General features: G+C 35.3%; 2 protein-coding genes across 2 annotated transcripts; both read left to right on the top strand.

The window, feature by feature from the left end:
• The first annotated feature begins 1,906 nt into the window (after positions 1–1,906).
• LOC114244868 (uncharacterized) lies at positions 1,907–9,050 on the top strand. The gene is made up of 3 exons (XM_028176805.2): positions 1,907–2,439; positions 6,856–7,042; positions 7,685–9,050. The coding sequence occupies exons 1-3, from the start codon at positions 2,048–2,050 to the stop codon at positions 7,856–7,858; spliced, it is 753 nt and encodes a 250-aa protein (XP_028032606.1). The 5' UTR covers positions 1,907–2,047; the 3' UTR covers positions 7,859–9,050.
• A 6,381-nt stretch (positions 9,051–15,431) lies between these two features.
• Positions 15,432–17,027, top strand: LOC114244872 (uncharacterized). The gene is made up of 2 exons (XM_028176809.2): positions 15,432–15,829; positions 16,901–17,027. Exons 1-2 carry the CDS (start codon positions 15,545–15,547, stop codon positions 16,925–16,927), a joined length of 312 nt encoding a protein of 103 aa, XP_028032610.2. The 5' UTR covers positions 15,432–15,544; the 3' UTR covers positions 16,928–17,027.
• The last annotated feature ends 1,815 nt before the right edge of the window (positions 17,028–18,842 follow it).

The raw sequence follows: 18,842 nt of genomic DNA, 5'->3' as shown, positions 1-18,842 counted from the left end.
TACAATGACCCAGAGGTTTAAATTTCTTTATCGTTGTAATTCAAATTTTTTTGTTATTCCATTTCCATTTGTATACTGTAATTAAAATAATAAAAACACAAACGTTTTGAAATTGGCCATTAAAATTAATTACTTAAGGAAAATATCTATTGCTAGGCTTATTAAGATTTTTGCAAAACAAAACACAACACAAATTTAATTGTATTGAAACAAAAATCTGGGTGATAGACTGTCAATTTATACGAATAATTAATTTAAGTGTGATTAATTAACAGCTTAAAATTGTTGAGAATAAATTAGTCTAAAATTATTGCCTAATTGCAAACTCTTGTAGAATTAGTCTAAAATTGCAAGAAATACTGCTAGTATTTTAATTTAGTGAATTAAGTGCTTTTTTTAACTTCCGTATTCAGTTCGAATACATTTTCTAAACAAATCTAGATTCTCAACGAAATATCTATACTAATATATAAATCTGCAGTGGTTTTTACGGATGTTCCGTTATAACTACTGAACTATGCATCCGATTGACTTAAAACTTGGTATCCATGTAGAAAATACATGTACTTAATGGATAGGATAATATTTATATGAGTGTTCGACTCCCTACACCAGTTGCGGGGGCGTTAATGATGAGAATCTTTGTGGGGGTGAGAAATAATAATGTTAATATTAAATGCCCAGCTAGTTAATCTCTAAATACAATCGTCAGATGAATAAGTTCTCAAAAGGCTTACGTTGATTGGAAAGAAAAAGAAAAAAGAAAGAACGTAATGTGCGACGACACATTTGCCCTACTACTTATTATAAAGACAAGTCAATCCAACCCCTAAATAATATCCGAGAAGCAACATACTTATATTTCAATAATTCACTAATCAAGTGGTAATTAAATTATAGTGTTTTGACGTTTTCAGGTTTATGTCGCTCGCTCAATCGGCTTTTGATCATTATCTGTTTATTAAAAGAATTTGAATAAATACTTAATTCATGAATTTTTTAATCGCACAAGCCTATCAACAGTTATTGAATGAATTACATGATATTTCTGTGTTCTTAAAAATTATTATTTTAGTAGTTGTCGTTAGGCACGTTTATCTCACACTGTAGTAATTAATTAATATATTTTATCATTATATAGTTTATATATCATAATATTTTTCTCAATACTTGATCTGACGAAAGTAGTAACTAACCTTGAACAGGCAATAAGCCCTTTGCCTTCCGTCACTCATTGCTACGTGTTCTGGTTCCATTATGAATGTCAACACGGTTGATACGAATTAATAAACGTAGAACTGTAAATAAATTAAAAGACTGATGACGACAATTAATCAGGAACTAAAATAGAAGAGTCTGCTGGAAGAGATTTCTTAAAGAAATAAGCAGTGCCTTTGTACATAATTTTCCTATTACTCTGTACTGTCTTCTATTTTGTGTGTACATAAATAAATAAATAAATAAATAGAATTCATCTGCAAAAAGATTCATATATATTTGGTTTCGATTATAAAAAATAATAATTAATTAACGTTCATATGTATATAGAAACACATTAACGAAACGAAAATAAGCTATTAGAATGAATACAATATATTGAAAATTTAATTGTAACTTTTTAATATAAAAGAATTGCCCCAAAAACAATTTTAATGTCTCGAGTATTTGTGAATCCTTTAAATACAATACACGAAAATATTCGATTGAATTAAGATCCTTATGGCTAGAATAATTTGCTTCTCGTACATCAAAATACCATTGGATATTCAACTTGTACATTAGGATTTCCCAATAGCCATCATCTGACTAATTCTCACATAACGTATTCAACAATAACGTCATAAAATTAAAAAGGAATAGCGGTGCTACGTTTATGGATCGCATCGAGAGGGGGGCTGGTACATGGCAGGATGTCGTCTCGAACCGAGCGCAGTGGGTTTTCTGAAGGCTGCGGCGCGTGCCGCATGCCAACACCTCTCATGACCTCGTACGACCCTATTAAAACAAGTTCCGTCGCCAAATCGGCATAGTATCATCAGATCCAACCATGAGGCTCCTGTGCTCTTGTCTCTGCTTAGCGACGATTTTGAAAATCGTTTCGCCCGCGCCCTCCGGCTTCGCTTTTCCGGATCAACGTCGCGAAAGGAAATTAGAACCAGTGATAACACCTCCCGTCTTGCCTGTTTTAGAACACTTAGAGCGTGATCCTAGTACGCTGTTGCCACATGAAAAACGGGCTCAAGTGAAACCCAAATTCGGTGGTGGCGGATTTAATCTGGCTCCTTCAGGCAATGGTGGACTGACCGCCAGTATTAGCAGCAGCGGTAGCGGACCTGGGGCCAGTCACTCCGCTTCTCAGTCGTTCTCATTTGGATTCAGTGAGGGCTTCAGTGCGTCACACTCGGCCAGTCAGGCGTCATCATTCAATGGTTTTGGAAGGTTAGTGACCATGTTTTTTTGAGTGTTCTGAATTTAAAACGTAACCCAGATATGACGTGAACGCTTCGAATACGTGAGTTGTTTGAATTGATTGAATGAGATGAGCGCTATCGTAGTAAACTGATTCCGATGACGTGACGTTTGTTGATTGATTGTGATAATGAACAGTTAAAGATTTTACGTTATTTTTAAACGTCACACGTTTTAAAAAAGATCATTAAAATTAGCTTAGCTGCTCACTGTGCAACTCGTTTCGTGCTTTTTATTTTTAAGTCTTGAATTAGATTCGGTTGAATATATGAGGATACCCTATCAGTCATTCTTTACCAAAATAAAAGGAGAATAATTTATATAGTGAATTTATGTATGTAACCTTTTGGATTTATTTTGATATTAAATTAATAAACGCGTGCCAAGCATTCATTTATACGTGCATTTATTTATGAAACTCAATTTTAATATTCAACGATCTGCATTAGTTGATACGACAGGATTTCAATGATAATTAAATTAAAAATGCATGCATGATAATTAACATGGTTGCAATGTATGCATACGCGAGCTTATTTCAATATCATGTTTTATTTTCTAAGTTTTTCAACAATCCCTGACCGTGTCGAAAATTTTGTTTGTTTTACAATTTTTGACGTTTTGAATACCTATGTACGTAGTGTCTGGCATTTTTATCTGCAGTCTTAATATATCACAGAACAGCATGCGAGGTCCCAGACGTCTGTCGTCGAAAAATAATTACGCAATTATACACTGTAAAATTGGTATTAATAGATCTCATATTATTTTGATTCGGTTATAAATTATAAATAAGATAAAACAAGTCAAACCGTCTGCATTACACTGTAACTACACTTGCGTTATATAGGAGTGGGTAATATCGGTTTTTGCCGCGTATCGAATCGTATCTATATATCGAGGATCAATATCGGATATTGAATCTATATATTTTCTGAATCTATATATTGATGGATGCTAGTAGATTTTCTCGATTCATGATATTTGAGATTTGAAACGATACGCTGATATAATATCGTAGTAGATATAGATTTAAGTCAACGTTATACGGTTGGTTTTCTGATATCAATTTATAATATGATCTTAAAGTAATAAAAAGAACATGAAAATAAAAATATCAAAAAAACTTTCCTTCATGCTTTTACCAGGCTTAGGACTGGCTACATTATTTTCAGTTTTTAGTATTTTGTGTCTTAATTTAAAATTACAAAATATACTAAAAGAGTGTAGATTTCAAAAGTTTAATACAAACACAAGAAATAAACTCAATTATTTGGATTCAACTAAAAATAGAAAAATGTGTACTTTAAAAATCAAACACAAAAAACTTTTAAGTATTTATAAACACTTGTCCAAAAATTCTAGTTCAAGGTCAAAGCGCGTGAAATTAAATTCAACGATGCAAATAGGCTATACTGCATTCAAGTTAGGGTCGAAAGTTGAAACTTCTTTCCTTAATTGTATCCTGTTGATACGCTAAGAATAATCTACAGACATATGGACTTAAATATAAGGTTTACAATTGTATGGATAATGCCTGTTTCTGTTTCATTCATCACATGATATCCCTATCGTGCGCTCACTCACTCTGGCCGATTCGATACGAACCAAACGAATATTGCTGATATTAACGAATCGGTACGATATGCCGAAGCGCATCACATCGAGCAATATCGTGTATCGGCTGATATCGAAATATAGATTTCGATTCACGAATCGGTACGATATGGCGATGCGCATCACATCGAGCAATATCGTGTATCGGCTGATATCGATACATATATAGATTTCGTGCGGGGCGATATCGGATTCAACGATATTGCTACGATATATAAATATTGAATCTATATACGATTTATATCACCCACTCCTAGCGTTATACAAGATAAAAGTTTACGATAATTTTAATGCTAATAATAGGTAACGTTACAAAATACTAATAATATATTACATGTTATTTGAAAAATGACGTAAATAAAACATAAAAACCTCGTAAACTGATAACAGAAGTTGCAGTATCATGAATTATGCATAAGAAATATTTGCAGCGTGTCGGATGTCCCGTAAATATTTGCTTGCAATGACACATCTTTTTACTCGAAAACGCTACAGATCGTTTGCAAGCCGTTAATAATACATAAATCTCGTCTCTCGATCTCTCTCTTCGATCGGTCCCTCACTGCTGAGGATCGTGACTCCATCCGATTCCGTCAACCGGCTGTCTCCATCGACCCCGTTTTGTAGCTTGGTGGATTGCGTCGCTGACAGATACCCTCAGTTCCTCCGCTATTTGGTCCTAACATCGTTTGGGACCTCTACCCCTAGACCATTTTCGCTCTATTTTACCGGTCACCTCGATATTTTACCGGTCTCGATTAATCTCCGGTGACCGGTGCTTGTGGTACCTAAAAGCACCGTTAATGGATCGGGAGGATCCGTAATGACTACACTCTTAGTAGATTTGCTTCGACACATACGTAAACGTATTTCATATAGCCGGACAAAAATTGTCATCAAATGTGCATTTTAGGATGAGAGACAAACATCGGTTGTAATAGTAGTGGGGGACTTCTCGTGAGCACCACCCTGCCTATTTCTGCAACGAAATATTAATTCGTTCCAATTTGAAGAGTGGGACGGGCGTTATACTTTATAATTGAGATTTAGACCTCATGTGTCAAAGTCAGAACCATTCAAATAGTTATGTTTATGGACTCTGCGTGCTTAGTGCGAGTTTTTTAACATTCTCGATAGAGTAAAAGTTAATTCAAATTTGTATGCACTTTGGACAGCACCCCTAGCGGCAAACGTAGGCAGATGTTCCAACTACATGCATATTTGAGTTAACTTTTACGCTATCGAGAACGTTAGAAAACTCGCACTAAGTACACTGGAAAGCACAGATTGTGAGTTCAATCTACATATATGTATATCTATAGAATAAAATGTTACTGTTTTAAAATATACGTAATATTAGTTCCTAGTGATGTTGATCGATGACTACACATATGTACTGTGCTCTGCATACGAAATAATCAAATTTATATTATAATGACTATAAGTAGATAACATGAATTAATTATTTCTAATCCGACCAGAATTTCATCTCCAATATTAGATGGCGACAACATCAGTAATAATTACGTAATTATTTATTTTACGTAAATATCATTATGTAACTCACGTAAACATGTACAAATATTGAAACTGACATGTTTTTAGTCAAATTGGTTATGTTACGTACTTACTTGTTGATTTTTTGTGCTGTTTTGATGTGTCACGCGTACAAACTGCAATGTTTTACGTAACCATTACGGTGACAATTATATAGATTTTAATATACATTACGAATTAACTACAAATATAAATCCAAATAAATACGAATAAAAAATGTGTATCATGTGACACACATAAAGGTTAAGTTACATTAGAAGTATTACAAGCTATGTTCTTTTTTCTTTTTTTACGGTATGTCTCTAAGTTATTAATCTAATTAGATGGGCAGATGAGCCACGCATGAGTTAGTTGGACTTCATCGACATCACAACGTGACCTATCTTGAGATCAGTGGTAAAGTCGTGACAATTTAAATGGGCCTATAAAAGCCTACTTTGATTTTTAATACGCTTTTATTAGCTTCAGACGTATGTATGTAACGGAATCTGTGAACAAGATTTTGACCCCCTTCAAAACGTCGGATTAACTCGAAATTTGGTATACTTATTAAGGACCGATGAAATTCAATATTAAAATTAAAAAAAAATATATTGTAAAAATTTATATTCAACTAAACGACGAAAAATAAATAATAGTTTAAAAAAACTAACAAAATACGCTTTTATAGAAAATCCAACTAAAAAATAGAAAATAAATTTTAATAAATTTGAATTCAAAATAGTGTAAGAAAAAGTGATTTTGTTGTAAAAAAAAGCGTGGTGTGTTTTTCAGGATATTATCAAAATAACCCTTCTACTCATATCTGTTCATATTTTTTTTATAACTACTGATACCATGCCCCCACGCTTTTCTTACACTATTTTTAATTCAAATTTATTAAAAAAACTAGCGACCCTACCTCGCTTCGCTTCGGAAACATCAAAACACACATGAAACCAAAAAAAAAAAGAAAAAAAAAAAAGAAAGTAGCCTATGTTCATCAGGGACAATGTCGGCTTCTAATGGAAAAAGAATTTTTCAAATCGGTCCAGTAGTTTCGGAGCCTATTCGAAACAAACAAACAAACAAATCTTTCCTCTTTATAATATTAGTATAGATATTTTCTATAAAAGCGTATTTTGTTAGTTTTTTTAAACTATTATTTATTAAAACTAGGTTTTGATTGATTTTCACTGTACATTTTATGAATACTTCGTATTTGCATTTCAGTGGTTTCAGTGGCAGTCAAGCCAGCAGCCAAGCCGCCGCAGCCTCGTTCGGAGTTGCTGGTCCATCAGTCTCAGGAGCCGCCTCGCAAGCCGCATCCTTCGGAACAGGCTTCGGAAATAACTTCGGAAGCCAGAGCGCGTCGTCAGCCTTCGGATTCAATTCACTTGGTGGATTCGCTCAACCCAACGTAAGTGTTATTTTGTACACATAACTAAAGTATAAGTGATTGGGCCGCGTGGTCAAGGAAAAGTGTCAGTGTAGTTTCCCGTGAGAATGAGATGTTTTTTTCGTGTTAAAAGGTAGCCTGTCAATCTCTTGACTTAGTAGTATCATTTATATAAAAAATCATCCGTTGCTTCGTTTCGACCTGAAAGAAGGACAAACAAACACACTTTCGCATTTATAATTTTGAATACAACTAATAAATAGTATGGATTACTGGTGGTAGGATGTCTGGTATATCCACACAGGTACCAACTACGATTATATCCTAAATGAGACAGACAGAAAGACGCGGACTTTCCATAATAATTAACGTATATACCTAACATAATCTTTCACGAATCAACTGTCTGTTTCAATGCTCTAAAGGAGCATCGATGCTCCAATAAAAAATCGAATAAAATAAACCAAGATATTTAAAAAAATTAAGCTAATTACTGGTGGAAAGCAACCAACCATAACTGTCTTATATCTCTCTACCGAGAATTGTATGGGTATTTCGGGTTTCTTACCGTTATTCCGACGAAGTAAGCAGTGATTAATTAGACATATCGTCAGAAATGTACATTTGAAATATTTTACTAAATAAATATTTCTGATTTTTCAGCCTTCGTTCGGTGATGGTCTTTTAGACGTCAGACACCGTGGAGTCCCGAACTTTCCCTTCCCAGAGCTTCTAGGGAGAGGCAAAGGTATCGGCGCGGCTGCGTTCAGAAACGGAAAATCGAATATTTCACCGAGATTAGGCGACGACTTCGTGACTGTGGTTGTATCAAATTGAAAACTCACAGATAATATATAGGTACCTAATATTCTGCGTTTTACGGAGCGGTTTTTGGATCGTTTTCAATTTTGCGGCCAAAAAAGTAACGATTTCTTGAATTTAAACTTTCTCTATTTTTTCATTTTTTTGTATTTAGGCGTGTTAATTTTACGCATTTGATAACGCCAACACGGATGACAATTTAAATAGGAACTTTTTTATAAAGCTTAGAAATCGTACTTCTTTTGTTTTTAATAAAGTTTTAATATCCAGTTAGTTTTCCTTTATTATTGTATTTTATACTGATTAAATAAAATTGCCGAATTTCAACACACACTACCGGAAAAATAGCAAACAAGTTAGAATTTGAATTTCGAACCAGTGATACGAATGAGGTTTGGGGTAGTTTTTAATATAGAACTCCTAATTTAACAGTTTTTACGAATATATAGTTATAAGACTATGTGCCTGTTGTCATAACAACAAATTTATTGTACTTATAATTACGGTACCATTAAGGTTATGAGAATTAAATCAAAAAACTCGCTTTTGGCCCCAAATCTGAAAACGACCTTTTTACTGTTTAAAAAAAAAAACATTCGAAAATCGAAATACGTAAAATAAATTCCACAGAAACATACTATATACGTAGTATTCGATGTACATTTAATAGTTTTTATTGTTGTGTATAAAACAAAACTTTTATAATAGAACTATAATACTGAATAGATGTTGCAAATGTTAGCAGTCACGTTTTCTATACAGACTTTTTTCAATATAACACATGTATGTAAACACTTTATTTCAACGTGTGCATATAGACATTGTTGTCGTTTTGTTATCTAGTCTAATGTAATTAATGTGCTTCTAGTGAAAAAAATACGTCCTTAAAGACTTATTATTTAACATTGTAAAGACTTTTCATTTTCTTTGTAAGTGAAAGAATTAAGATATTTAAAATATTTTTTACGAATTATGCGATTCATATTTGATTAAAAACACTCACACGTCGAAATGTCGTAGACATTAATAGACAAAAAATTAAGTAGACAATAATTAAAACGGCGTTCGGCCGTAAATTGTATTCTGATTTTCAAAATTAGGCTAAGCAAACATCGATTAATGTATTTATTTTTAGTTAAAACTTTATTGTAAGTTGTAATTTTAAGTTTATTTACAATAATAAAACGAATTGTAAATTTTTCATTTAATTTCTATACATTTATTTTTACGATACGACCGTGTCGCTATGCATATCCCGCGGACAGTCTCTTAGTGCGAGTTTTTTTACGTTCTCGATAGTGTAAACGTTAACTCTTTGTATGCAGTTGGAACAGCGCCCCTAGCGGCAAACGTAGGTAAACGTTCGAACTCCCTACACATTTGAGTTAACTTTTACGCTATCGAGAACGTTAAAAAACTCGCACTAAGCACAAGGATACCATTTTTTGTTTAACACGTGTTTGCGAACAACTTCCAGAATGAAATAATAATACTGTGTTATAATAATAATACAACGAGCATAAATTGTGATCTCCATTATTATTGGAAGCGTTTGGTGGCGCTGTTATTTTGATTTCTGTCGCGAAGTTTCTCTTTTTGAATTTGAAGAATGGATCAGCCTGTATAATAACCAATTCATACTAACGTCCCAAGGTCTTCCAAAGTTTCAATAGATCAGGATTATCAATGAAGCATAGCATAAGCATAAGCATAAGACGCACGCACTAAAATATTTATTTATTCTTTGCTTGTATTTCGTAACTTTGCCATTACTATGCTAAACGAGCCTTACTTGTCACTTTATGAGATTAAACATTTGACACATACATGATATCGTCCAATAATAAATATCTAACAAATCTTAGATTAACAACCATTGAGCTAAGAGAATAATATTGTACAGTAGATGTACTGTTTCGGAAGGAACAAAGCGGTTTAAAATAATTGAATATTAAACTTCATATTCAATGTGGCCGGTATAGCGCGTTGCGCGTCTCAGTATACAGTGTGCTTAGTGCGAGATTTTTAACTTCACGATCGCGTTAAAGTTAACTCAAAATTGTATGGAGTAACGCCCCTAACGGCCAACGAAGGGAAGCTATTCCAAGTCCATACAAATTTGAGTAGGGCACGTACGAATTGTGAGTCCTGCTTATGTACATCAATCAAAATCATATTCTAATACCCTTGCTATTCATAATAAAATAGGCGCTTTAGAAAATAATAGTAATTAAATCGTCGTTTTTAAAGATTCAAAGCCAAAAAGACAATATAAATAACTAAATAGCTTATGAACAAATCACGCATGGTCATCCGGTGCCAAATTAGGATACCCTGTGTTATGGGTAACACAGACTGACGTATAAACTTTTAAATATGTAGGTACATATATAGACGAAAAGCGAACAAACCGATTTATCATACAAATGTTAGCCTGATCTCAGAATCGAACCCATGACCCTCTGGGCACAGTCAAGAGCGCTAACTACTACACTACCAAATCAGTCATAGCTTCCCCTTCTTCTATAGTCCCTTCCACTAAATTAACTATAAGATCTGTAAGTATACCTGTACAGTAAGGGACGAAATACGTGTCTGAAGACTTACCGATTCACCTTCCTTCCATTGCCTCGCGCTCCCCGGGCTCAGCGTCGTTTCCCGAGGTGGGACCGTCTGTCCCTTGACTGGTACACGATGAAGAATTGTCGCTGGTTCTATGGTTACGCGTGACTTGCGTTAGATAATTTTTGTTTTTGTAATAATTAATGCATGCCGCGGAACGCGTGTGTTGTGTATTCTATGCGACGGCGATCTCGGCGCGTAGGTTTGTAGGGGTAGCTCAGCAAGCTTCTGGGTGGCTAGTCGGCCGTCTACAGACGAGATCGAACCTTACTGCGCCTCGGTTAAGACTTGTGTTGTGTTGAAGATGTAATATATTCATTACCTAATACTCCATACTAATAAAATATACGAAACAAGAAAAAATCTGTTTCAGTACGAAACAATAGCCATTATGCCTTTTTCTGCGACGAAACACACATGAAGTCAGTTTCGAAAGGCGGGACACTAGTATAAAAACAAACACTATACAAACACTTCGCAGAGCGACATGGCTATGCATTTGGCATTGCATTCACCATGATGTGGATAGTATATACTCGTCTACAATAAAAAATTAACTCAATTTTCAAGGTGGTTAGTGGCATTAATGTTTCGAAAATTTCTATAACCATTCATCCTCCTTCTTGCGTCGTATTCCTCATTGCTGAGGGTCGTGACCACCCTTTTGTATCACCTTCGTACGCACGATCTTTCTCCATCTATTCTTGTCTCGGGCGGTGTGGAGGGCGGTGTGAAACGTGGAATCAAGAGCGGTGCGGATCTGGTCGGACCAACGTATTGGGCTGCGCCCCCGAGGTCTTTTCCCATCTACCTTACCAGTCACGATGAGCCTATACTAACTATTCATCCATCGACACTATAAAAATTAAATAAATGTATTTCTACGATATTGTAACAGTATTTTCGTAGTATCGATTATTGTACCATATGTTACTTAATGAAACTTAACATCGATATAGAAACATCAATGCTTATCTATGATTAATGAATATAGATCACCCCTAACTCGGATCCGTGTTACACTAATCAATGTAACCAACAACATTATGAATGAAGCCTTCATATCAAAATCATAGTCCTTAATTTTTGAGAACAGTTTCGTTACATCCTCATTATATTATTTATCCACATATTTTTATTACATTTAAGCTCAGTTGTTTATTGCTAATTAATCATTGATGTTCGAATAAATAGTACCTCTGGTCTTCAACCTAAGTACCTAGACATACATAATAGGGGTTAAAGTATGAAATTTGCCGTTTTATTGTAATAGGTACACACTTCGAATTGACATAGAACCTTCATGGTTTGAGATGACTGAAACTATTTCCAAATGCTACGGTGAGGTTTAAAAAATGTGCAACATTCGATTCTCGACTTTCAGTTTCTTTTTTAATCAGCTTAGAAAAGAAAGATGGATACTTTGAAAATTGAGTGATTTTTGAATATGAATTCCGACGCGGAACTAACTCTGCAGAAATAGCTCGCAATATCAATGTTGCGCTTGGAGAGGGGACTGCTAATGAATACACCGTGCGATTTTGGTTTAAACGATTTCGTGATGGAAATTTTGATTTGAAGAACGAACCACGTGGAAGACCGCCCACGCGTGTGAATAACAATGAATTGAAAGAGATGGTAGAAGCCGATGCGAGCCAAACTACCCAGGAATTAGCGGCATGGCTTAACCTTACGTTACCAACAATATTGACTTATTTGTGTCGAATCAATAAAATAAAATAAATATGAAAAATGTGTGCTCATGATTTAGCTGGTCTGCAGAAGGAAACGTGTGTTAAAACTTGTGTTGCCTTGTTGAATTGATACAGAAATGAAGGAATATTGTATCAAATTATGACACGTGATGAAAAATGAATTCTTTGCGATAACCGTAAGCGAAAAATGCAACGGCTGACCCCAGGTCAAACGCCGCAACAATGTCCTAAGATAATAAAAGTAAAATAAAGTAGGTAAAGTAATAAAGGCAAATAAAAAGGTAATGGTAACTGTTTGGTGGTCCCAGCATTGTGTTATCCACTATAGCTTTCTTCGATCTGGTGAAGCAATAACGGCAGATGTCTACTGTGCCGAACTCCGAACAATAATAGCAAAACTTGCAGTGAAACAGCCCCCCGACTCATGAATCGATCTTCACCATTATTGCTTTATGATAACGCGAGTTATGGCCAAGAGTGGTATGGCCAAAAGTGCCATGACTCAGCTCGGAAACATCTAGAGAGATCGCAACATATCCGCAAAGACCAAAACCAAACTGGTACGGACTCTAATCCTCGATTTTTTCGTATGGCGCTGAGACCGGATCATTGAAATTTGCAGACCGCAGACGCATTGACGCCTTTGAGACGTGGTGCTGGAGAAAGATGCTGCGTATTTCGTGGACAGCATTTCGGATCAACGTATCAATTTTGCAAGAAGTATCAATTTTGCAAGAACTCAAAACCTCCTCGTGGCTGTCATCCGAGTGTCTTCGCAGAGTCCTTGAATACTTCGGTCACATTGCACGGAAGGATGGTAGCAATCTCGAGAGGCTCATCGTGACTGGTAACGTAGATGGGAAAAGACCTCGGGGGCACAGCCCAATACGTTGGTCCGACCAGATCCGCACCGCTCTTGATTCCACGTTTCACAGCGCCCTCCACATCGCCAGAGACAAGAATAGATGGAGAAAGATCGTGCGTGTGAAGGTGATACAAAAGGGTGGTCACGACCCTCAGCAATGAGGAATACGACGCAAGGAGGAGGATAACGCGAGACCTCATACAGCACGAGAAACCGTTTTAACTCTACAGGAACTGCAATTAGAAACCATTCGTCATCTTCCGTATTCGCCAGACTTTGCTCCAACGGACTACTACTTTTTACGTGATTTGGACAAATTTCTACGTGATGTAAAGTTTTCTTCCCAGGAGGTAGTTAGTACAAGATGCTTTCGCACAGTTTATAAAACCTAGATCACCAAAGTTCTATCGCAAAGGCATAAATGACCTTCCTATTAGATGACAGCAATGTATAGATAATAATGGTAGATGTTTTGAATTAACAAATGTTAAATGAAAAAAAAAACGAATTTCAATTTTTGAGTACAAATCGACAATTTCATACTTTGACCCCTAATATTAATACAACGTTATGATTATCTGCCAATTATCTCGAACGTATCATTGAGTGCTTTCGGCACATTGCCAGAAAATATGATGACGACCTTGAAAAAATGTTGTTACTGGAAAGGTCAATGACAAAAGATGACGTGATCATAACCCGATACGTCGACTCAGAATTTCGCACAACAAAACTTATTAAAATGTCGACATGGATACTAATATGTCGACATGGATGATGCTCCGAGTGTATTGCGGTCACAAATGCGACTTTATAAGATTGGATACATTACAATTTTTGATATTGTATGAGTACGCACATTTCGAGAAGTTTCTGTTGATTTTAAATTACAATTCGAAGCGTTTGAACGACAATTGGTGTTGCGTAACACGTAAACCACATCTTGTCACGTAAGACTATGGTTTGCGTCTTCATAAAATATGATCTTGGGTAAACCAATGACTCATGCAATACTCGTTGTCTGATTACAAATGGCCACTTCAATGTTAACAGAACTGTAATAGCAAGAATAAAGAAACAATATGGATTTAACTAAATCGCAGTTCGGTCTTAGGGCGTAACGACCACCATCCAAATTATCTGCGAAACACTTTAGCGTTTCAGTTTGAAAGGTTTGTACCGGTACACAGGGCACAGGCTTAGATAAGTAGCTATCATATGGCAAAAGAAGCAGAGTGAAATCCTGAAACGCGTTACCGACCTTTACAAAACAAGCTTATATGTATATTACAAATTCCAGCCTAATAACATTCTGACTAATAGTCTATCGAGCAAAATTACGTACTCGGTTAAAGACATTGTTTATCACTTATAAATTGTTTAACATTTAATTATCAGCAATTACTAAATATTCTGATAACGAAATTCTATGCAATACACTTTTCTGTAGAATAGCATTCGCCCGTATATCGGTTTACATTACAGTCGATTTTCCAACATAAATTAGCTTTTTTTTAATATTTTTGAATGAAGTTCCTTATGGAACGATGCGGAGGGGTACCCTAACCGGGAAAAAACGTCCGTAACGTAAGATTTTTATTATTTATGTATAGTCTTAGTATGATGGGTATACAGTGTCTAATGTATAAGTATAGTCTACGTGAGGACGGTTATCATTATTCATATAAATAGCTGTTTCTTTGTATATTATTATTATATCTTTTTTATAAATCATTGTGAATAAAATAAAGTTGATAGCTTTGTAAGGTAGTTTTTTTTAAATTTTTATCAACAAAAATCATAGTAAAAAATGTATACCCGAATAATTATTTTCTTTATACCTCGAATAGAACTTCAAATTAATATTTTTATAATAAGGAACTTCGTTCCTATCCGGTGTCCCACGACACCACACATCTTTTTTTTATTGCTTAGATGGGTGGATGAGCTCACAGCCCACCTGGTGTTAAATGGTTACCGGAGCCCATAGACATCTACAACGTAAATGCGCCACCCATCTTGTGATATAAATTCTAAGGTCTCAATATAGTTACAACGGCTGCCCCACCCTTCAAAGGCTTGCGTCATTCAGGCTGTTAGGATGTTAGTTTGCACTAATATGACCTAAGACCTCTCGGGGTCAAACTTAAGCTAAAATGTAGCCGGAACTTAAGTTTCGACATCAAGAAATTAGCAAAAAAAACACACACATTGAAATTATCACAGAACCAAAAAGTCATTTGCGACTTTTATTTCGAAACTAAAATGAACTTTGTTTCCGAACGGGAACGTTTGGTATTACACGTAATTATTCAAATCGAACTTACGCTCCTGCCGTGATTTCGAAAAACGAAATTTAATGATTTACAGTCGTATTCAAAAAACCGCCTCACGGTTAGCTGGTTTTAACATTTTAAACTCGCAACAAAAATCCGGTATTCATTCTGGCCTGCTCGGTCATTCAAAGATTTCGTGTTTCGCTATAACTTGAAGAGGAAAATGAAGTTATTAATATTTTATTTAATATGTTTGGTGTGTTTCACGAGTGCTTGGCGAGTGTTCCCGTTGCCGAGCGAGTCAGATGCTAGTGGATCGCAATGGGTCAACCCCACGCCTGTATTTAAGCCGTTTTCGAGTTCCACTGTTCCGAGAGTGTTTCAGCCGTACGTGTTCCCTCCGTTGTTAGTTTCAACCGGCTCACCCATCAGGCCAACTAGCGTATGGAAAGCCTATACTATGACCACACAGGAGGTTAATTATCCATACAGCACTAAGACAGTACAAGTAAGTATTTCTGTAACATTCACTCTCGTCACGGACGTACCACACAACTCAGACTAGAATGTACAACAAAGAAATATGCGCGCGTATCAATGTTTTCATTTTCACGAGACTGCTATTCCATTTTTTCAGAAATAAAAATAGGGCTTTTAGATTATAACTATTATGAAGTCCACCTAGGAGACATACGGCATTTCTCGTATTCTTTACTCAATAAAAAATGAGTAAGGTACGTTTTTTCTGAAAGCCTAAAAAACTGAAATATCGTGCACAGTTGGTTCCATCGCGATGACGAATTAAATAATACAATAACTACTATTTTGGACATTTAAGTGTCATAAGTTTGACAATAAACAAAAGAGTACGCGTGTGCTTTTTAAGGCATTATTAAAAAAAGAATTAGCATTCTGCATTTCTTCTCCATATTCACTATAAGTGTGGGAAATTTCTTGCTCCTCCGTCTGTGCAATTTTCGTAAAAAGGGATACAAAGTTTTTGTTTCACGTATTAACATATATATAGATGTTTCAACTACTAAAGTTTACAGAAATATGTACGTACTATCTGCCTTCGCCGTACATGATATGAAAAGCGATATTACTTTCACGGATGTCGCCATGTCAGTATTAGGCAACAGTTTGCAAAGTAGCACTTATTTCGTATATCAAGGTACACAGTAAACGTAGAAAAGTACTATATATTGAGGTAAATACATTTCGAACTCCACACAACTGTTTATATACCTAATTTATTTTGAATTCTAGAATTGTAAAATCAATGTTTTAGCCCTAAACATAGAACCACTTAAATTTTATAGCAAATTCAAGTTCAATATGAAGTCATTTTATAAACAGGTGACAAGGCGTCTTGCGAGTCCGCACGGGTAGGTTTGAAGGTTCGGAAAGCCATTGTACTTATATAACTGATACTTAGAACTCAAGTCTCAAGATGTTAGTGATCTCCATGGACTCTGATAACTGTTCCACACCAGGTGCCCCATGAGGTCGTTCAACAACCGCCCAAAAACAACGTCAACAAAAAAATGTATTAAACATGATCCTTTCTCTATTTCAGGATGAATACCAAGCTTTCGACGCGTAAGAAACGTCTTCTTCTAGAACTGGTTAAAATCAATACGTCGGTGTGAATATCAGAAGACGAAGCAATAGATTGTTATAAAAATAAAAAAAATTGAAATGGTTTTCGTATTCATTAATTATTTTTAACGTTAAATAAAGTTTCATATCTTATAATACGTCGTGACCCGTTGAGATCGTAACAATAACGCCTCCCGCTCTGGTTGGTGGTAATAGTGAAAAGTAGGGCCCGTAGACAATATAGTACAATTTGTAGACCACACTTCCCGTACTTCTTTGAAGATCTTGAGAGGTGAGAGCAAAGTCTCAATATTCCTACTCTTTGTTCTCTCTCTTTCTCTCTCTCCTTCTTCGAAGATCTTGAGAGGGAGAGAGAGAGAGGGGCGCACGACTGCGTCGCGTCTCATGATAAGCGGCGAGAATTGGATCAAGACTATGGGCTCAGTAGTTTATCAGTAGATTACATATAATTCAATTTCCCCTCCGAAAAATTATCCTGGTAAAACTGGAAAGGCCTCCGGGCGAACAATAATTCCTACCTCCAAAAAAATCACATGACAAAGCAGGGTATAATGAAATACTTCCGAATACAAAGACAGTTCTTAGTATTTGTAATTTGAAACATTAAACCTATACAAATTCGATTTTCATTATACCTAAGCTTTCTAACACTATTCTTAAAAAAAAGGGTGCGAGTACTTATGTACGCGCGTAAGAAGTTATACTTTATTTTTATTACATTTATTCCTTTTTTTTTAAATATTATATAATTAATAATTAATATTTAACGTTAAAAAATGAATGCTAATAACACTTTTTTTTACGAGTGTACATGCGCGAAAGTTCACCTGTGGCTATATTCAGACTCGCCAAGTTACGTCGGTCGTATTGTAATTAGTGATTTAGTGGGCAACTTCATTCTGTTAATGTTGTGTCACGGTGCGCGCGCATCGTAAAATTTCACTCTCATAAATTTTTCATACCGCGCCTAAAGAAGTATAACTTCAAAAATTGACAGACAACTCAAAAGAGTCCGGGGAACGGCTGGCTGCTAACAGATACCAGAGCCAATGAAAAATGGCAATTCTTCCAACAGCTAAAAGTATTTATGCTTGGTTCCAGTAATTCAATATTACTGGTATAAGGCAAATTGTATTTTCGTTTTAATACTAGGGACCACCTGTGCCAAATACATACCCTATTATATATAAGGCATGCATGCGTCGCTGCTACGGCAAAGTTGAAACCATTAATTAATTAGGTTTAAATAGTTAACTTGCATGTAATTTGTAATAAACCAAGCAAACTACGAATGTTATTTTGAATTTCAAGAATAACATTCATATTTTTACAAAGATAATACCTATAATATTTACAACTGTTCCATGAATTTAGTTTCATCATTGTATGCATAATTGTAAGGTAATTTAGTCAAATCTCCTTGGGTTAAACAACACAAATTATTTTTAATTACGGCGCTATGCAGTCATAAACCGAGAATTTGAATGTTGCGATAAAAACAATATTAATTTAAATACTTAGTCTGGCCATAAATACTGTTACAATTAAAAATAAAAAAAAACTATTGTAAATAACATTTATTACTTTTACAATGTGTTAGTTTAATACATAAATATAAAACCATTTAAAGTTTAAAAAGCTTATTCGAAGTGGTCTCCAATGACTGCAATACAGTCCTTTAAACGTTGAGGCCAGCTATCAATAGAAGCACGCACTCTTTCTATGGGAAAAATTTTCACTGCCAATCGTACGGATTGTTTTAGGGACTCCAAATTGTGGACGGCCAGATCTTTTTCTGTCACAAACAGAGGAGGTCGCATTGCACCTATTAATAGTCCGGTACACAAACATTTTACTAATACCAAGCGTATGGAGAGTTTTAAAAATTGCATTTGGCT

The sequence above is a fragment of the Bombyx mandarina genome, chromosome 05 (assembly GCF_030267445.1).
Source record: "Bombyx mandarina strain Sakado chromosome 05, ASM3026744v2".
Taxonomy (NCBI): domain Eukaryota; kingdom Metazoa; phylum Arthropoda; class Insecta; order Lepidoptera; family Bombycidae; genus Bombyx; species Bombyx mandarina.
This window is presented reverse-complemented; position numbering and strand designations above follow the sequence as displayed.